This window comes from Sparus aurata, chromosome 24, assembly GCF_900880675.1.
Source record: "Sparus aurata chromosome 24, fSpaAur1.1, whole genome shotgun sequence".
Lineage (NCBI taxonomy): Eukaryota > Metazoa > Chordata > Actinopteri > Spariformes > Sparidae > Sparus > Sparus aurata.
The window spans coordinates 22,096,834-22,118,224 of NC_044210.1; the positions used below are offsets into that span (position 1 = coordinate 22,096,834).

Sequence of the window (21,391 nt, forward strand, 5' to 3'; positions counted from 1 at the left end):
CCTCCTGATGATATAAAGTCCTCCTCTCCTCCTTATGATAGCCCCTCTCCTGATGATATAAAGTCCTCCTCTCCTCCTGATGATATAAAGTCATCCTCTCCTCCTCCTCCGATGATATAAAGTCCTCCTTCTCCTCCTCCTGATGATATAAAGTCATCCTCTCCTCCTCCTGATGATATAAAGTCCTCCTTCTCCTCCTCCTGATGATATAAAGTCATCCTCTCCTCCTCCTGATGACATAAAGTCCTCCTCTCCTCCTCCTGATGATATAAAGTCCTCCTCTCCTCCTCCTGATGATATAAAGTCCTCCTCTCCTCCTCCTGATGATATAAAGTCCTCCTCTCCTCCTCCTGATGATATAAAGTCCTCCTTCTCCTCCTCCTGATGATATAAAGTCATCCTCTCCTCCTCCTGATGATATAAAGTCCTCTTCTCCTCCTCCTGATGGTATAAAGTCCTCCTCTCCTCCTCCTGATGATATAAAGTCCTCCTCTCCTCCTCCTGATGATATAAAGTCCTCCTCTCCTCCTCCTGATGATATAAAGTCCTCCTCTCCTCCTGCTGATGATATAAAGTCCTCCTTCTCCTCCTGATGACGATATAAAGTTCTCCTCTCCTCCTCCTGATGATATAAAGTCCTCCTCTCCTCCTCCTGATGATATAAAGTCCTCCTCTCCTCCTCCTGATGATATAAAGTCCTCCTCTCCTCCTTCTGATGATATAAAGTTCTCCTCTCCTCCTCCTGATGATATAAAGTCCTCCTCTCCTCCTCCTGATGATATAAAGTCCTCCTCTCCTCCTCCTGATGATATAAGTCCTCCTCTCCTCCTGATGATATAAAGTCCGCCTCTCCTCCCCTGATGATATAAGAGTCCTCCTCTCCTCCTGATGATATAAAGTCCTCCTCTCCTCCTCCTGATGATATAAAGTCCTCCTCTCCTCCTGATAGATATAAAGTCCTCCCCTCCTCCTCCTTGAGGATATAAAGTCCTCCGTCTCCTCCTCCTGATATTAAGTCCTCCTCTACTCCTCCTGATGAGTAAAGTCCTCCTCTCCTCCTCCTGATGATATAGAGTTCTCCATCTCCTGACCCTGATGATATAAAGTCTCCCTCTCTCTCCTCCTGATGATATAAAGTCCCTCCTCTCCTCCTCCTGATGATATAAAGTCCTCCTCTCCTCCTCCTGATGATATATCCTCCTCTCCTCCTGATGATATAAAGTCCTCCTCTCCTCCTCCTGAGGATATAAAGTCCTCCTCTCCTCCTCCTGATGATATAAAGTCCTCCTCTCCTCCTCCTGATGATATAAAGTCCTCCTCTCCTCCTGATGATATAAAGTCCTCCTCTCCTCCTGATGATATAAAGTTCTCCTCTCCTCCTCCCGATGATATAAAGTCCTCCTCTCCTCCTCCTGATGATATAAAGTCCTCCTCTCCTCCTCCTGATGATATAAAGTCCTCCTCTCCTCCTCCTGATGATATAAAGTTATATATTGACATATTTGGGTGAACTTCTCCTTTAACGCTCGTTAACAATGATTTTTTTTCTCTACTTACTTTAGTTTTAGTTTGGGTTGATAAAATTCGTGCTGAAGGCTTTTCACTGATGTCGTCTGTTTGAATAAACTTTATTAACATGTTGAGCGGAGGACGAGTTGAACTGAAGGGGTTAAGGCTCAGAGGAATGTGTGGAGGCAGGAGGAGGAGGAGGGAAAAGGTTTTTCACTTCAATCCTGCTTTACATATTTTCATTCACCTCCTCTGACGGTCTCCACCTCTACTCCTCCTCAGAGTTCCTCCTTCATCCCACCGCTTCATTCTCCTCTTCCTCAGACGACTCCATCAGCCAGGTCACCGCGGAGATGCCGGGGACTCTTCCCAGGTTTCCCACCATGCCTTCCGTTCTCAGCTCCCTGCCCAGAGGCATCAACCCTCCCAGTTTACCCAGAGGCATCACGATGCCCAGTCTGCCCACTATGCCCAGTTTACCCAGCATGCCCCGAGGTATGAACATACCCAGTCTGCCCAGGGGGATGAACATACCCAGCCTGCCCAGGGGGATGAACATACCCAGCCTGCCCAGGGGGATGAACATACCCAGCCTGCCCAGGGGGATGTCGCTGCCGAGGCCCGTCGACATGTCTGCCGTGTCCCAGGCTCCTCGGAGGCTGCTGCAGGACTGCTGCTCTGTGCTGGACCATCAGACACCCGGAGGTACTTCTGATATCCTGATATTCTGATATCCTGATACTTCTGATATCCTGATATTCTGATATCCTGATACTTCTGATATCCTGATACTTCTGATATCCTGATACTTCTGATATCCCGATACTTCTGATACTTCTGATATTCTGATACTTCTGATATCCTGATATTCTGATATCCTGATACTTCTGATATCCTGATACTTCTGATATCCTGATACTTCTGATACTTCTGATATCCGGATACTTCTGATATCCTGATACTTCTGATACTTCTGATATTCTGATACTTCTGATATCCGGATACTTCTGATACTTCTGATACTTCTGATACTTCTGATATTCTGATACTTCTGATATCCTGATACTTCTGATATCCTGATACTTCTGATATCCTGATACTTCTGATATCCTGATCCTTCTGATATCCTGATACTTCTGATACTTCTGATATCCTGATACTTCTGATATTCTGATACTTCTGATACTTCTGATATCCTGATACTTCTGATATTCTGATACTTCTGATATCCTGATACTTCTGATATCCTGATACTTCTGATATTCTGATACTTCTGATAATCCTGATCTTCTGAACTATATCCTGATACTTCTGATATCCTGATACTTCTGATACTTCTGATATCCTGATACTTCTGATATTCTGATACTTCTGATATCCTGATACTTCTGATATTCTGATATTCTGATACTTCTGATATTCTGATACTTCTGATATTCTGATATTCTGATACTTCTGATATTCTGATACTTCTGATATTCTGATATTCTGATACTTCTGATACTTCTGATATTCTGATACTTCTGATACTTCTGATATTCTGATACTTCTGATATCCTGATACTTCTGATACTTCTGATATCCTGATACTTCTGATATTCTGATATTCTGGTACTAGTACAATCATGATCATTGATGTTGATGATTTGACTATAGTTTGAGGAAACGTCCTGTTTTCACAGTTTCACGATTACGTATTTTGTCCCTACAACATTGCTCTGCTGGATTTTTTTGCTGCCTTTTGAAAAGCATAAATAACACAGTTAAAATATAACAAACACAATTAAGAGATGTATTGAGATCATGGCTCATGCAGGTATTCGGCCCTTGAGGTGATCACATAATGTTTTGGTAGAAGTTCACTGACAGCTGTTAACTCAGGGTTCAGGAAATTTGCAGTTTTCCAAATTGTATTGTTCTTAAAACAAATCTTTTTGTTATACCTATTGAGCAACAGGCTCAGTGGGTGTCACACAGAGACAGAAGAGCTTGAAGTCGACACAGTAGAAACATCTATGAAAGAAAAAAACAGCCAAAGTATCATTTTAATCTATTGTTTGATTTTTGTTTTTTTTTTGTTTACATTTTTGGTCATGCCATTTTTCACTGGATTGAGTTGAAATTTGTCCCGAACATCCAAGAAACCTTAAGAGTCATCTAGAACATAGTTAATATCTCACCTAGTTCTCACTGTGTTGAACCAAACGTAGTTTCTGAGGAGTTTTAATGTCGTTCTGTCACAGTTATTGGTCCTGCAGAGACGCTGAGTGATGAATAACTTGTTTCTGACCTCTTTTAAGTATATTTTTCCTACTTTTCACTGAATGTTATATCTGATTAAGTAGGTAGATGTTTGTTCTGTGTTGACTTCAAGGTTTCTTATCTTTGTGCGATACCTGTTGAGCCTGTTTTTCATTGGGTGATCTAAAATGCAACAAACTGAGCTATAACCTCCACATTTCCTGAAGCTAAAAATCCATGGAATGAACCGGGAAAATCAAAAGATGACGTGAAGTCTTCAGATGTTTTATTTCATTTTCAAAACCACGATATTTTCAGTTTAAGATCCAGAAGACAAAAAGCGAACCAGTAAGTATTCAGTATGTTCTGGTCGACTTTATTGATTATCATCGTAGCTGCTTATTCATTTCTGTCTATAATCGATTGATCGACTTCTTGTTGCAGCTCTAAATTGGACATCACAAAGTTATTGGATCCATAATCATGAAGTGAATATAGTATTTTAATCCAGCAGCTGTTCACTGAAGTATTTGTGCTTCTGTGTTCTCCTGTTCGCAGTAAACACAGAGTAGTTTCACTGCTGTGGAGACAACTGAAGCTGCTGCAGTTCTGCAGGTTTCTGATATGTTTTTCTTTTTTTTTTTTCTGTTTCGGCTGGAATGATAAATAAATCCAGAGCAGATTATAGAGCGCTGAGCTGCTGCACATGGCCCGGATCTCACACACACACACACACACACACACACACACACACACACACACACACACACACACACAGAGGAATCTTTCAGATGCTGAGATTATTAATTATAATCTGTAATAAATCAGTTTGAACAACAACAATCAGGTTGTTAACATGAAACCTCAGATTTTAATATCGTCCTCTGAATGTGGAGGAACGAGGTTCTGAACTGACGGTGAATTAAAGGAGGTGGGTTTAATGTGTGTGTGTGTGTGTGTGTGTGTGTGTGTGTGTGTGTGTGTGTGTAGAGGATTAACTGTAAACGTGTGTGTGTGTGTGTGTGTGTGATGGGAGTGACGGTGTGGATGTGAGCTGACGGAGTCGTCTTCATGTACGGTGAGAAATTTGAACATTTATTTCACATTTTTTTTCAGTTATCTGCGTGTTGTGATGATGTGTTTGCAGCTGCTCGATGTTAAAGGTGACAAAAAGTAAAGAGCTTTAAAATTAAATATATAAACAGAGTTATAATAAAACGTCTGTGACATAGTGTACAACTAAAAGATCCTGAAGTCTTTAATTTGACTCATTACCGTGCTTTGCTATTTTTAACAGAATGAATAAAGGACAATCTCATTAACTGTATTATATGAATAGATTTTAATGGTTTTTATGCTCAGTTTAATGTTTAAGGTATTTCTTAATAGATTGAAGTACATGTAGTGAGTAACTGATGTCAAAATTTACAAGATGTTACGTGAAAATTATGACATTTAAAGTCAAAGTGATTTCCTATAATCGGTGTGAGCGCCACCTGCTGGACCGGAGTGTGAAGCAGACAGCGACAGTTTAACACTGAACTTCCTGTCTGAGTTTATCTGAACAGGTTTAAATCACAAAAGAATTAGAAACGAATGAAAAGTAGTGAAATTACAAGATAAAACAAGGATTTTTAAAAAGATGTATTTTTATTTATCTGCTCATAGAAGTTAAAAGTAAACTAAACAAATTGTGACACATGATATGTGACGTCTGCCGGTTCAGGTCTCCAACAAAACAAAACAAAAGACATTTAAACTCCTAAAGTCTCATCAGGTTCTGATCTGATCCGGAGACGTCGACCGACGGGAGGAGAGCCAAGAGACGACTCAGAATTAAAATCCAAATTATGAGCCAAACGTTTGACTTGCTTAATAAGAAACTGTGAGATTTTAATCGAGTCAAAATCAAGAGATTAGTTTAAAAAAAACACCTTTCGTTCGTTATTAATTTGATTTGTTTTTGGCAGAATTTTACTTCCATAGCTGGATATCTTGTTGGAGCTACTCTTTACTGCTGTACTTATGAATTCATACTTCACATGAGGATGTATTACTTAAAGATGTTGTGTTTGACAGAACCTTGGACTCAGGTGTCAGCTCGGTGCCTTGCTCAGTGGCCCCCCGCAGGTCACATGTGTGTTTGGGGGGATTGAACCTGCGTCGCTGCAGCTGCAGTCGACTCTTTAAGCTCACTAACTATGAACAACAATATAAACACATTATGTAACAACAAGCCACCGCAGGATTAATGCTTAAGACGTAGTATTACTGCTGCTGCATTGTAGTGTGTGTGTGTGTGTGTGTGTGTGTGTGTGTGTGTGGATCTCTTGTCTCCTCTAATCTCCAAAAACCTGTCACACTGAACATGGAGAGAGATGAAAACTGAGGTAAAACCTCGAGAAGAGACGGTCAAACGTCGACTCTCTGTCGCCCCCTGCAGGGCCAAAGACTCATTACAGGCTTTTATTTTGAAGGTTGAAAGTGTATTTTCTCATAAATCTCCTTTTAATCTCTTAATGTTCAGGTCTGTGTGGCTGCTGCTGGGCGCTACGTCCTCGCTACAAGCGGCTGGTCGATAATATTTTCCCAGAAGACCCGGAGGTACACACGCACACGCACACACACACACACACACACACATACACAACACACACGCACACACTGCGGAAATCCAATACACAAATAAACATGCCATCATTTATTCATTTTAATTATATTTCTGCTTTTATTTACATTTAATTTATTCCTCTGTGGAAACACAATGTTGATAAATTAAAGTAGATAAATCTTGTAATTTACAGTAAAATAATCAGGAATCAAATATAATTAGAAATATCACTTTATGCACATTTTATAAATGAATTGATGCCTTTCAAGATTTCTTTTTAATCATATTTCTGATGCATTTAATTGTATAGTTACTTATCGAGTCGATCATTTATTTATTTGTTTTTGATTTTGGCCCATTCGGCCCATCGTAGAGTTTCTATCCATGCAGAGATTGGAGGTTTATTTAACTGTGAAATGGAAGCTGCTCCATGAAACCTGCTGAGTAGTAGATTATCCAGGGAGACGACATGTTGATGTTGATTCTGTAAAATCAACTTTACCTCTGGAAAAAAAATGTAACTTTAAATTTACAAAACGTCCTGTAACACCTGAGCTGAGCAACAACATTTATCTGTGACCTCGATGTGTTTGAAAGAGCTGAAAATGTCAAGAAGTCGAGCTTGAGTTGAAACTAGGAGAGTAAAATTAAACGTGTGTGTGTGTGTGTGTGTGTGTGTGTGTGTGTGTGTGTGTGTGTGTGTGTGTGTTCAGGACGGGCTGGTCAAAGCCAACATGGAGAAGCTGACGTTCTTCGCTCTGTCGGCTCCGGAGAAACTGGACCGCATCGCTGCGTACCTGTCAGAGCGCCTGACCAGAGAGCTGAACCGCCACCGCTACGGGTCAGTGCACACCATGCCACGACAGCAACAACACACACACTTAACACAGGTGTGACCTGAGTGTGTTTGTCCTGCAGGTATGTGTGCATAGCGATGGAGGCGATGGAGCAGCTGCTGCTGGCGTGTCACTGTCAGAGCATCAACCTGCTGGTGGAGAGTTTCCTCAGCACGCTGCGTCTGCTGCTGGAGGCCGACAAACCTCACCTGCACATCCTCGCCACCAACTCGGTTCGTCCTGTGACCACAATGTGACCTTTAGTCTTTAAAATGAAGCTCCACATCGATGTTACATTCACCTGCAGGTGTCACTGCACCGGAAACAAGCAGCACAGTCAATTCTCACACTTTGCAATGCATGATGGGTGATTATCTGGATTATTACTGTGAGCTGCTGTGAATTTGAATTTGAGCGGCAAACTGAAGCAAAAGTAAAACAAAGTAAAGATGGTACATTACAGGCAAATACTGTAATTAGGACACAGCAGCGTGCAGTTACTAACTAGTAGTTGTACAACATGGTACGAATGCTAGCATGCTAACAGGCTAACATGCTCACAACAGGCTAGCACAGTACATTACTGCAATAATACTGTAAATTCAATGTGTCTCTACTTTTCATTTATATCACTATACATTTAATACAGTATACTTCTGTGAATTTACTGCAGTTATCAGCCAGAGGTTTGCTGTAACATTACAGTATTTATTTTTTACAGTGTGCTGCAGTCAGACTGATAAACAGAAGCAGGAAAACTCCCAAAAGTTCCACAGTAATCTGTGAGCTCTCCTCCCGTCAGTACACGAGGGAGCAGAATCTGAAATGACTGCAGGAGTTTGTTCCTCCAGTTAAATGTGTGTTTTTGTGAATGGAGTCTGGTGTGTTTGTGGAGAGAGACAGAGAGATCAGCTGCTCTGTGACAAAAGGTCCTTTTCTCTTTGTTCAGTTTGTGAAGTTTGCGAACATCGAGGAGGACACGCCGTCGTATCATCGCAGCTACGACTTCTTCGTGTCTCGCTTCAGTGAGATGTGTCACTCTGAACACGAAGACCTGGACGTCCAGAACAGGTCCGTCTGTCTGCTTCTTACTGACGATACGCTTTGATTCCTGATCAGGATCAGTCATCAGTCGCAAGGGAACATTCAACAACAGCCTCTGTTTGAGTTAGCTTGTGCTTCACTGAATCATCTTTAAAACCACAAACTGTGGTGAACTGTGTGACGCACAAGACCAAAAACACGACCTCTGGAGTTTGACTACAACAATATATTTTTACTTTTAATTTTTAAATTATAAACATAACTTCCTGTTGAAAGATAGCTGACTGTTGAGTCACAACCCCAGAAACTGAAGGGGTGTGTGTGTGTGTGTGTGTGTGTGTGTGTGTGTGTGTGTGTGTGTGTCTGTGTGTGTGTGTGTGTGTGTGTGTGTGTGTGTGTTCAGGATCCGTGTGTCGGGGATCCGAGGTCTTCAGGGTGTAGTCAGGAAGACGGTGGACGACGAGCTGCAGGTGAACATCTGGGAGCCTCGTCACATGGAGCAGATTGTCCCCGCCCTGCTGGTCAACCTGCAGCAGCACACACACGCCGACAGGTACACACACACACACACACACACACTAATATATGTAAAAAATACATCTAATTTAACAGTTTAATCGATGAGTAAATGTGACATTATGTGGTTTTAATAAATACTCGAGAAGAATTTGTTCATCGTTTAGTTGGAGGCTAAACTAACATTTCTCAGGTGAGTGGATTCACAGGTGTTGGTATTATAACTGTGTGTGTGTGTGCGTGTGTGTGTGTGTGCGTGTGCGTGTGTGTGTGCAGTGAGTCTCCAGCAGAGCAGACTGAGGTGTGTTTCAGGGAGCTGTTGGGTCGAGCTGCTTACGGACACATTAACAACGCCATCAGACCCGTGCTGATGTAAGAGACGCTCAGCTCGTCTACAGCAGCAGCAGCAGTATTATTATTATTAGCAGATGTATGTCAGGTGTACCTGTGTGTGTTTCAGGCACCTGGACAGTCACAGACTTTGGGAGGGGCGGAGCTTTGCTGTTCAGTGTTTCCAGATCATCATGTACTCCATCCAGGTGAGTGAGAACTGTTACAGCTGCTGTTTATGATAATATGTCGTGTTTAACTTCATGTGATTCGTCTGAGCTGAAACATGAAGTCACTCACTGAACTGCACATCTTTGATCCTTTTTAATTAACAGTATTTAACCTGTGTTAACTGAACTCTCCTCGCCTCAGTCGCAGCATTCACACCTGGTGATCCAGCAGCTGTTGGGTCACCTGGACGCTAACAGCAGGAGTCCAGCTTCGGTCCGGGCCGGGATCGTAGAAGTTCTGTCTGAAGCTGCTGTTATAGAAGCCACTGGATCTGTTGGTCAGTCAGATTAACGTACGCCTGCCTCCTGTGCTTCTCTTCATGAGGTATTAATACGCTCTGTGTGTGCTGCAGGTCCAACAGTACTTGAGGTGTTCAACACGTTGCTGCGACAGCTCAGGCAGAGTGTCGACTACCAGCTGACCGGTTACTACGACAATGCCGGGAAACGCAGAACCACCTCAAGGGAAGAGAAAACTCTGCAGGACGCCGTCATCAAAACCATCGGTCAGGCTCAGGGTTTATCTTCCTGTTGTCTTTGTTCTGAAGTCATCACCTCGTCTGAACTCCTGTTTTCTGTCCAGGATCTTTTGCCAACACGCTTCCCATCTACCAGAGGTCAGAGGTCATGCTGTTCATCATGGGGAAGATCCCTGTTCCTGGTATCTACCCCGCCCTGGGGTCGCCCAACGCCGGGTACCACTCACACCTGCTCAACTCTACATGTTTTAAACATTAAGAATACCACAGATACGTGTGTTTCATGTCGTTACGTGTGTGTCTGTCTCAGGTTTGAGGGCAGCAGAATGATCCAGGTGATGCTGTTGAAGTCTCTCCTCCAGGTGAATTCAGCTCAGTGTTGTTGTCAGTGTGCTGCTTCAGCTTACCTTCAGTTTAAAGGAGCACAGTGTGAATTCTTCAAAGATTATAGGGTTTATTTTCCCCCTATGATCTATGTAACTACCAATCATCCTGCTGAAATAACTGCAGAACTTTGTACTGAATTTCTGTACACACAGTAACCTAATGACCTTCACACCCAGAAAACTACTTAATGAGCTACCAGATCACCTGGCTGCTTATTGCAACTGCTACTAAACCACCAAACTATCTACTGACCTATCAAACTGCTTCCTACACCTACTGACGTACCAAACTACTTAAATAGTTGTTGACTGAACTACCAACCCACCAACCAAACTACTTGTTGCGTGGTCGCTCTCTCTCGCCCTCCGTCAGGTGTCGGAGCGTTATGAGAGCAGTAACCTGCTGACGGCGCTGCCCTCGTCCTTCCTGGAGCCTCTGCTGTCCTTCACTCTGATGGAGGATCCAGAGATCCGTCTCCTCGTTCTCTCCATCCTCACCTCGCTCATCGACAGATGCCACAACGCTGCCAGACTCGCCGCTGTCAGGTCACGACTCAACAGACACAACACACAACAACACTTTTTAGCTTTTAACTGAGGAGTTATTCACAGCAGGGAAATCTTCACCTTTTAATGATAATTATATGTATGTTTCTGAGTGATTGATTGTGACAGAGTCTTCCTGCGTGTCCACAGTGTGATGTTTGACGTCTCTGTGCTGGAACTGAAGGAGGACAGATGCTCTCGACAGGACAACTTGTTCATCAGGAAGGTGACGGAAAACATTCACCACATTCTCCAAACCAGAACTGAACCTGACAGATTCACTGTTTGATTGTCGCATCAGAGGTTTGAGCGAGACAAACATTATTTAGTACATTGTGTCGTGTGTGTGTGTGTGTGTGTGTGTGTGTGTGTGTGTGTGTGTGTGTGTGTGTGCAGCATGCTCAGCGTCTCTACAGGCACGTCTACCTCACCTGTAAGGAGGAAAGCAGTGGGCGGGGCCACTACCAGGCCCTCATCACCCTATTGGCTGTACTCAGTGTGGAACTGGCCAATGAGGAGGTGGTGGTGGACCTGATCCGACTTGTCCTCGCTCTGCAGGTACAGAGAGCGTCTATCGTAATGATATTAAGAGTAGAGTGTATACCTCCGCAAAGACCCTAACCCTGACTAATACGATATCAAATAAAATATATTTACATCTGCTGGATTCACTCAGAGATACCAGACACATAAATACAACTGATTCTTTTCATCAAGATCTGTGAATTATTATCTGAGAATTTCACCAAAAAACACCATCTCACAGTGTTGAAGAGCATCAGTACAATCACTGGTTCTGTCAGTTTATCTGGACCCACACCAACAGTTAATGGACCAACCAGCGACCCAACAGCGCAGCCAACTGAGCCACAAATCAAACTGACATGGCTTCTTCTTCTCTCTGTTTTCATTGGCCGGTCAGGAGCTGGCGTTGTCCAGTCAGGAGTGTCTGTCGGTGTTTAACCGCTGTGGCGTTCACGCCGTCTGCGCCGCCTTCATCAACCTGTTGTCGCAGCTCGGTCCGCCTCCACCGCTCCACCAACACGTCACACAGGTGAGGAGATGGAGTGTGTGTGTGTGTGTGTGTGTGTGTGTGTGTGATGAAGGTGTGTATATGCACAAGATCAGATGTAGTTGATGTGTGTTGTGTTTGTGTGCAGGTTATAGAGACTCGACAGAGAGACGCTCCTCACCTGCTGCCTGAGGACGTCTTCTGTGACAAACCCAGGTAGACACACAGAGAGAGTTTATATTTCAGAAAAAACAAGAATCTCACTGAGATTATTAATCAGGACTGTGACAAACACATTTAAATACTGAATGTTTGTGTGTGTGTGTGTGTGTGTGTGTGTCAGACTACCAGCAGGTGAGCTGCAGGTAGACGAGTCCTGTCTGTTCGTCCAATCAAAGATCTGCGACGCTCTGACAGGAAGCAGCTACAGCGCACACAGCGAACGCTTCAACACGCCATACACACCTCAGCTGACAGGTACACACACACACACACACACACACACACACACACACACACACACACACACACACACACACACACTTCCTGTCCGCAGAGTGTATTCAGAGTGTTACTGTGTGTTTCAGATGAGGATCGTCTGTCTAAGAGGAAAAGTATTGGAGACGTCATCTCTCTGCAGATAGACATGGACACACAGTACTGTCCTGATGCACAGCAGGTACCTGACTGTCTACCTGACTGTCTGTCTGCCTGTCTGTCTGTCTGTCTTAGCAGTCTGTCCTTTTTTCTGTCTGTCTGATGTCTCTCTGTCTCCTCTAGAAGCCTCAGACAGAACAGATCACCTTTGAGACGCTGAAGAACGCCATCGGTAAGTGTTCCAAACAAGAAGTTAAACGAGCTAAAATCAGACCAATAAGACTAAAATAGATTCAGTAGCACAGGCACGGGGAAAAGAAACAACCAAGTATAACACAAACTTAATTGAGCTAAATAGGTGTTGAAGTGACGCCAATTTTATTTTGAAAATGCGTTCTGCAGAAGACAGAGGGGGAGTCGAGGAAGAGGAGAGGAGGAAGAGGATGCTGCTGGTGGAGAAGTTTCAGACAGCTCCATTCGAGGAGATCGCCGCTCACTGTGGAGCCAGGGTGAGTCTGACAGCTGACAGCTGACCTCTGACCTCCGACCTCTCATCACAGTGTGTTGAATGAGTCATTTTATCTCTGTTCCAAGCATTATGAGAAACAAAAGATATTTCACACAATTTTATCACAATCAATAAATGACAAAGGATCGAGGCTGAAGCTAACGTCTACATCATCCTCTGACCGTTTGATTGACACCTTGTTATGCCCTCCCTGGAGCCAATGAGACAGTTCATCCACTAATTGATTCCTCGACTAATCACATATGTGTGTCTTGTAGAACTGTGACAGTTTTCTGATCATCTCTCTGCAGACGTCTCTGCTTCAGACTAAACTGGACCAGGTCTTTGATCTGATCATACGTCCTCCTCCGTCTCCGTCCGGAAACTCGCCGCCGCGCTCGACGCCGCTCTACGAGATGAAGTTTCCCGACCTGTGTGTCTATTAGACCCACAGAGACGTTAAAGCTTTCCTTACTTCATGTCATCAATTCACATTTATGGAAACAGATTCTATTTTTCTGACCAATTATCGTTCAACATGTTGTCCTTCAGTGTTTCTGTTTAAATGTCTGTCAGGAATCATTGATCCTTCACTTTCAGATCTGATGTAAATCTGAACACATCCTGTAGATTTGGACTGCACTAATAAAACAATTAACTTATGCTCATGATTTATTGTTTTCTTTCGTTCATTTATGAGTTTCAATAACTATAAAATTAAATTAACTGATATTGTGTAGCCTACATTTTAACAATCTTAAAGTGTTTAAAGTCTCCACTTGAAGTCCTTCATCATGAGGACTCATGTCAGCTGAAGATGGTGAATATCAGCTGAGATCTGTTTGTGGAATTCGACTTGATTTAATGAGAAAATGTTGTGTAACTGGAAAACACACAAAGTGATAAACAAAATAAAACTCCTTTTCTTTTGCTTGCAAATAACTCTTTATGCTTTCATATCATTTACAGTTATTTACATAAATCAATAAATATCAAAACACTCTCTCTTCATCTCTCTCAGTCACTCAGAATCATGATTTCAAAGCTTTTTATTGGTCTGCTAACGAGTAACCAATGAGAGCGTCTCCTGCCTCTCCATCCTCGTCCTCTCACTGCTGCTGCTGTCCGTCTTTGTTGATGACGTTCTTGAACAGCGTGAGCAGCGGTCTCTGGCTGCGCTCGTCCCAGCTCTTCATGAAGCCGCCGTAGCGTTTGCTGGCGGGCGGGCCGCTCCAGCGGAAGTGCTTCATCTTGTACAAACCATCTTTCTTCTCCTGGATGTCTCCCAGAAGCTGCTGCTGCTCCTCCTCCGCCTCCTCCATCACCTCCTGCGCCTTCTCCTCCTGCATCACTTCCTGCACCGCCTTCTCCTCCTCCTCCTGCGCCACAGCTGCTGCTGCCAACAGCTCACTGGCGAGCTCACGCCTCCTGATCTCTCCAGGGAAGACCTCGGCGGACTCCTCCTCCACGCCGTTGGAGGTGTAGACTTTGACCGGGCGACGTTTTCGGCCGACTGGCTTCCCCCAGCGGAAGTGCTCCATGGAGTAGGAGCGTTTGGCCTGAGGAGAGGAGGACGAGGAAGGGAGGGTGAAGGAGGAGGGGTCTGATGGAGGCGGAGGTTGGAGGTGGGCATTGCCTGGGATGACGGGGGTCTCCGCGGTGAGGTCGGAGTGACAAAGCTGGATGCACTCCTGCAGGAGAAGACGAGGCGTAAAGGAGACATGGGGACAGCACAAATATGAATGTAGTCGTAAAACACAACATGAAGCCACACAGAGATCTGAGAACCTCGTCCACTAAATGTTTGGATGTTTGTGTGTTGAACGCTTTCGTCAAAGTTTAAAAGACGCAAGAAAGAATCGAACGCTTTGTAGCAAGCAAGTGGAGTTCGAGTGAGAATTCAAGAATATAATTTCATGCTTATTTGTACAATGTATTCACTTTTTTCAGTCATTTTACACTAAAAACGCTGCAATGTCCGAAACATTTATTTTCGGGGGGCATTAGGGGCCCAACAGCATTTTTTTTTGCTCCGAGGCTCCTTAATAAGTTAACACGGCAGTGCTGTTAATTATACTCTACATCTGTTATTATTTCAGAGCGTCACATGCAAAAGTGATGATGCTTCCTGACAGGAAGAAGAGACAAACATTTTCTGTAGCCACCAAAGATACAACATGATGAATATAAACATAAATATTAGCAGCGTTAAACCACCAAAGAAGAATAATGATAATAAAAGTTACCATCACGCTGCTCTCAGAGTTGAGCTCCTGACAGCTCGGATGCTCCCAGCACTGACTGGCAGCTCCTTTGGCCACGCCCACAACCACCACAGCCACCAATAGCCACACAGGACACATTCTCCTGATGGCCAATCAGAGACAAGGACACAAAAGATATGACACGCATTAGGACGGATAACGTCACATTATTTATCATGTAATGACAAATGCAATGAAATAAACATATGTGATTAATTCACATTAATATACTGATTATAAATATTATAATTTAAAAACAATATTCCAGGTTTGATTTTTTTAAATTTATCTTTGATTCAAGATTTTAATTTTAATTTTTTTAACGTCATCTTTGATTTTATTTAGTAGTTTTTATATTATTTATGTCACATGAATCATTTTACATTCAATACTTTATCAACAAATACAATATACAAACCATTATTGAGCCGATAGTGGAGTTGTGTGTTATTAATATATTTTGTATACAAACACCATAAAATAATATAAAAAATATTCTTTATAAAAGTTATGTTTGATTTAAGTTTATTTTTTAAATTCCCTTTTTTCTTTCAATGTTTTATATATTTTTCTATTAAAAGTTAAAATATGAGTAAAATTATTTTTAATTATGGAGAGAATAGATTTATTTATAACACTGATATTATTACAGCCAATATAATATATTTTTTATTTATTTTTAAAAACTCTTTTAAGTTTAAAATGTATAAACTACACATTTTAAAAAAATATATAGTAAAATGTATTTATTTCATATTGTCATCCATATATTTTGTATAATGTTAATATTATTGCCAACCACTACATTGTATTCATTATTACTTTTGCACATATAGTTAGCAAACTTTTTAAATGTTATAAAATGTATTTATATATTTATTTTACATTATAATATGTAATGTTTATGATGTATTCAGTTCACAAATATCTTTAATTTCATACTTTAACATTTTCTTTTGACTACTTTTCTTAAATCAATATTAATGTGCACATTGTTACTTTATCATATCTTTTAAAATAACTTGCTGGTCGTGTTATTAGTTGGTAAAGAATATTTTATAACTCAAAGAACTGTTTGGATTTGAAACATATTTTATCATTTTAAAATTAATACATAGATAATAACAATAATAATATTTATGATATTTATTATCATGCAGATTCTCACCGCTTCTTCCTCTCGTCTTCTTTCTCTTATTGCTGGTGTTTTCCTGTCGTTCGGCCGTTGGATGGAGATTTCTGTCGTTTCTCTCCTCATCTGTCGGTCCGAAGGTCCGGACGACTTTTATAGTCTGTCAGCCAAGGACACACACACACACACACACACACGCACACACACACACGCACACACACACACACAGTCAAGGATGTCATCACCAACATTCATTCATGCTCGTCAACACACACTGCTGCATGAAAATGGACAATCAATTAAATATCATCCCCCTCCTCTTTCCACACACACACACACACACACACACACACACACACACACACCATACACATCCATTCATGCACTTTCACTTTGACTTTTTGCTTCTGTTTTCTTTAAAGATTTTTGTGGCCGACAGAACAGCGTCGTCCTCCAACTGCACTGAAAACTACAAATCAAAAATACAGGAAATAACCATCAAAACCTGGAGATGAGACATTTCCTCTCGATGAAAGCGTCACATCGAACACACACCGTGTAAATGTCCGTTCACCGCCTCAGTGCTGCTGCTGTGTTAAATGTCAGCGGGCAGATTTGGCAGATTAACACTGAAGCGTCATGTCGTCATCGGAGAGAAGACGGGATTCACCTGCAGGTGAGAGTGTACAGTGACACACACCTGCTGCAGCAGCGGGCCTTTGTCTGAGCTCTCAGCGTCTCTAATGATGAGTCCACACAGGGTTTATCTCATTTAACGGGTCGCTGAGGAAATGGGATGAAGATTACATCCACCTGGAACCTCTGTAAGGGTCTGTGTCCACTAAGACCTTTTCTTAAAGGCTATTGGTCCAACAAAAAGTCATCTCCAAAGCTCTTCATTCACTAGGAGGCTTTATGTCCGCTGGGAGACTCTTTTTAAGGCTCTATGTACACTGGCAGGCTCCTTTTAAAGGCTTTATATCCACGAGGAGGCTCTTTTAAAGGTTCTATTTCCACTGGGAGGCTCTTTTTAAGGTTCTGTTTCCACTGGGAGGCTCTTTTTAAGGGCTCTATGTACACTGGGAGGCTCTTTTTAAAGGCTTTATATCCACTAGGAGGCTCTTTTAAAGGTTCTATTTCCACTGGGAGGCTCTTTTTAAGGTTCTGTTTCCACTGGGAGGCTCTTTTTAAGGGCTCTATGTCAACTAGGAGGCTGTATGTAAATCTTTTCTGTAAAGTACTTCTACAACTTTAGACTTAGTGCTGTTATTATTTTCAAAATATTTCTGTATCGTCAACATATTGTCCAATCACAACATGTCTAACTTCTGACTTCTTGTTCTTCAATCACACACTGATACTTAAAAAAGTGCATTAACTTAATTTCAGCAGATATTGAATTTATTCATCTTGACATGATAGACGTTTGCATTAACTTATATACTTCATGTAGAACTTAATTAGATATAAATGTTTATTGTAGTATGTGAGTCTGAGTTCCCTTCAGTCTGCACTCCGGTCCTGCTTTCACATTATTGGGATTGATCGACAGTGCTGCGGGTGAACCGATCATCTAAAGAGACGTTTCCTCAGTGAGCTGAACGCTTCATGTCATGTCGTAGTAAAGTCATTTCTCTGAAGAGCTCTTTTTTTGTCTAATGGAACAAATTGAGCAGGCAGGTAAATATAAAGCCATTAGACCTCTCTGACAGCCTTGAGCTTCCATTCAAGCCATTTCACAAACAAACAAACACACAAACACACACACACACACACACACACACACACACGTTCAGGAGGAAAGAGGTAATGACATGACGAGGCAGGACTCAAGGTAAAGACACATTTAAGCACTTCATTCACCAGCTGCAGTCATTAAATTCTATGTGTTCTTCAGCTGCTCTGATGTTCCTCTTTTGTACTGGTCATATTTTATTATTATGTATGAACTATTTTTTTTTTTTAAAAATGACAAGATCACTGACAGATAACGTCTGATGGAGGAAACTGAACAACAATGAGCTGCAGATGTTTAATCTAAAAAAAAAAAAACAAAACAGCATTTTATTTATGTATGTAGAGACAATAATGATTCATGGAAGCAAAACCTAAGTAAGATTTACTCCCTCAACGGAAAGCCTACGAGATTTTTTGGATTATCGCAGTATCCAGATAACTCCACAGATGAACTCCACTCTGTGATGTGTGAAGCTAAATCAACTGTGTAGCAGTAAGAAGCTAATGTTAGGCTACAAACAGACGACATCACGGTCACATGACTGAAACGTCACCACCACTAAGAGTCTTACTGCACAATTACTATCCAGGTTTTCTATAAACTGATCAATGTACAAGTTGTAACGTCAGAGTTAGAACAGTGTGTAACTAAAGTGGGCCTGTAAAGACGGACTAGTGAGTAGCTGAGTCTCTGTGTTCGCTGTGAGGACGTTTAATGTCCCCGACAACCTCTGTAGTCTCATTCAGACACTCGATAGCAACCGCTAACTGTTTTTAACACATGAAGAGCTTCAGTTTTACTTCCTCTGTTTGTTGACTTGAAGGTTTTTTAACTTGGTGTGAAACCTGTTGAGTGTGTTTTTCATTCAGTTCAGGACGTCAGCAGGTTAAAACTCCTCATGACTTGTTGCATGTAGGTGATATCAATCAATCAATCAATCAAATTTTATTTGTATAGCCCTTTACAATATCCGGACGGTACCCAAAGTGCTTTACATCAAAGCAATAAAATAGTACATAAAAACACAAGAAAGTGCTACAGTGCTGCAAGAAAACACAAGAAAGTGCTACTAGTGCTGCAGGGTGTTAAAGGCCCTCTAAAAGTGCATAAAATAAAAACAGGCAAAATAAGTACACCTAAAAGCAGGACTACCCTAGTCAGAGTTAAATGCCAATTTAGAAAAGTGTGTCTTCAGCTTTGATTTAAAAAGGCTGAGGTCAGTAGTGGTGTGAATGTCAGGGGGCAGTCTGTTCCACAGCCTGGGAGCTGTGACAGCAAAAGAACGATCGCCCCACTGTTTAAGTCTTGACCTTGGGACCTCTAACAGGAGCTGGCCGGAAGAACGGAGGGCCCTGCCATGATCACGGACAGTTAAAATCTCTGACAGGTAGGAGGGAGCCAGGCCATTAATGGCATAAAAAGCAAACAATAAAAGTTTAAAATCAATTCTAAAACGAACTGGAAGCCAGTGGAGTGACGACAGCACAGGGGTAATGTGTTCACGCCTGGACGTGCCTGTTAAAAATCGTGCAGCAGCGTTCTGGACAAGTTGGAGACGCGAGATTAAAGACCAGCTGAGGCCGACATAAAGTGCATTGCAATAGTCCAGTCTTGAACTGATGAAAGTGTGGATCGCCTTCTCGAGGTCCTGCCGACTTAAAAAAGGCTTCACTTTGGCCGGGAGACGCAGCTGAAAAAAACTTGTGCTGACAACAGACCTAATCTGTTTATCGAATCTGAGCCCGCTGTCAAATGTTATCCCAAGATTCTTTACATGTGGTTTAAAAAAGGGCGCCAGAGTCCCAGAGCTTGTAATTAAAACATTTGACATAGATGGCGTGCCAAACAAAATGCATTCGGTTTTGCTGTCATTCAAGTGCAAAAAGTTCAGAGCCAGCCACTGTTTTATATCAGTGATACAGTCCAGTAACTGAGTAGGTACAGTGTTTTCATTGGGTCTCATGGGCAAATATAACTGTAAATCATCAGCATAAAAATGAAAAGACAGATTGTGTTTTTTTATAATTGATCCCAGAGGTAGCATATACAATGAAAACAGAATAGGGCCAAGAATAGAGCCTTGAGGCACCCCACAAGAGAGGGATGCCTGTGAGGAGCAGAGGTCACCAATCGTTACAGAGAAACTCCTATTTGCCAGGTATGACCTAAACCATTGGAGGGCGGTGCCACGGATGCCTGCATACTGCTCTAGGCGAGATACAAGGATAGCATGGTCGACTGTATCGAAAGCCGCTGTGAGGTCCAGCAGTACCAGCACAGCGGGGTTCCCAGCATCCACGGACAAGGCAATATCATTATGCACCTTTAACAGTGCTGACTCGGTGCTATGCCGGGATCTGAAGCCAGACTGAAATTTATCCAGGACAGAATTAATCTCTAAAAAAGTTTGTAATTGAATAAAAACAACTTTTTCCAATACCTTAGAAAGAAAAGGCAAGTGGGGGACATGCCTAAAATTGGACAGCACAGAGGGGTCAAGATGTGGTTTTTTGAGGAGGGGCCTAACCACAGCGTGTTTGAAGGCAGCTGGGACAGACCCTGAGCTAAGACAGGTGTTTATAAAAACCAGCAAACTTGATCCAACAGAACTAAAAACCTCCTTCAGAAACTTGGCTGGAATCATGTCTAAGGGACAGTTTGTGGGTTTTAGGCCACTAACCACCTTAGTGAGAGATGAAAGAGAAATAGTCTCAAACTGCTCGAAAACAGCAGATTGTGCAGGAGGAACACACACATCATCATCATCAGGGGACATAAGCACATTACTGATATTCTGCCTGACTGATGCCACTTTGTCTATAAAAAAAGAGACAAACTCTTCACAGGTTGTGGTGGAGGCATCGGACAGGACAGTAGAGCATGGGTTTATAACAGAGTCAATGGTTTTAAATAGCACTCTCGGATGATTAGAGCTGTTGGCTATAACAGAGGACAAATATTCTGACTTTGCCTCCTTCACAGCTCTCTGATAAGCAGCCAAACTGTCCCTTAACCAACCCAGTGATACATGCAGTTTGTCCTTTTTCCACCGCCGCTCAGCCTGTCTGCATTGTTGTCTGAGCAGACGGGTGTGGTCGTTCAACCAGGGATCGGCCTCGGTTTTGGTGCTTTTTTGCCGAAAAGGGGCAACAGAATCCAGAATTGCAGAGCATGTAGAGTGGAAAGTGGAGAGTAAGGTGTCTGGACAAAGGGGAGGAACCAGTCCACTGTCAGGCATGCAGCTGAGAGTCCCCAAAGGCGACAGCAAACTCTCTGGCCGTTGATGGAGTAAAGATACGGTGTCTGCGGGCCGGGGGAACATGCTTATTGGCAGGTGGGAGGGCAGCAAAATCAAAAACAATAGGGAGGTGATCCGAGATTGCAGTGTCCACTATTTCTCTAAGGGAAACTG

General features: G+C 42.4%; 2 protein-coding genes across 3 annotated transcripts; one reads left to right on the forward strand and one right to left on the reverse strand.

The window, feature by feature from the left end:
* The first annotated feature begins 1,594 nt into the window (after window positions 1-1,594).
* Window positions 1,595-13,516, forward strand: LOC115576616 (protein EFR3 homolog B-like). 2 transcript variants are annotated; one of them, XM_030409155.1, is made up of 22 exons: window positions 1,595-2,214; window positions 6,278-6,354; window positions 7,075-7,202; window positions 7,280-7,430; window positions 8,147-8,268; window positions 8,645-8,794; window positions 9,034-9,129; window positions 9,218-9,296; window positions 9,460-9,595; window positions 9,671-9,823; window positions 9,901-10,012; window positions 10,107-10,158; window positions 10,556-10,728; window positions 10,879-10,954; window positions 11,125-11,286; window positions 11,651-11,782; window positions 11,889-11,956; window positions 12,084-12,217; window positions 12,328-12,419; window positions 12,521-12,569; window positions 12,740-12,846; window positions 13,157-13,516. In XM_030409155.1, the coding sequence occupies exons 1-22, from the start codon at window positions 1,863-1,865 to the stop codon at window positions 13,289-13,291; spliced, it is 2,736 nt and encodes a 911-aa protein (XP_030265015.1). In that variant the 5' UTR covers window positions 1,595-1,862; the 3' UTR covers window positions 13,292-13,516. The 2 variants fall into 2 exon arrangements, with proteins under 2 accessions (XP_030265015.1, XP_030265016.1); XM_030409156.1 differs by lacking the exon at window positions 1,595-2,214 and adding an exon at window positions 6,126-6,140.
* A 255-nt stretch (window positions 13,517-13,771) lies between these two features.
* LOC115576681 (pro-opiomelanocortin) lies at window positions 13,772-16,401 on the reverse strand. The gene is made up of 3 exons (XM_030409269.1): window positions 16,278-16,401; window positions 15,092-15,212; window positions 13,772-14,536 (listed from the first exon to the last, which is right to left on the reverse strand). The coding sequence occupies exons 2-3, from the start codon at window positions 15,206-15,208 to the stop codon at window positions 13,955-13,957; spliced, it is 699 nt and encodes a 232-aa protein (XP_030265129.1). The 5' UTR covers window positions 15,209-15,212; window positions 16,278-16,401; the 3' UTR covers window positions 13,772-13,954.
* Between the last annotated feature and the right edge of the window lie 4,990 nt (window positions 16,402-21,391).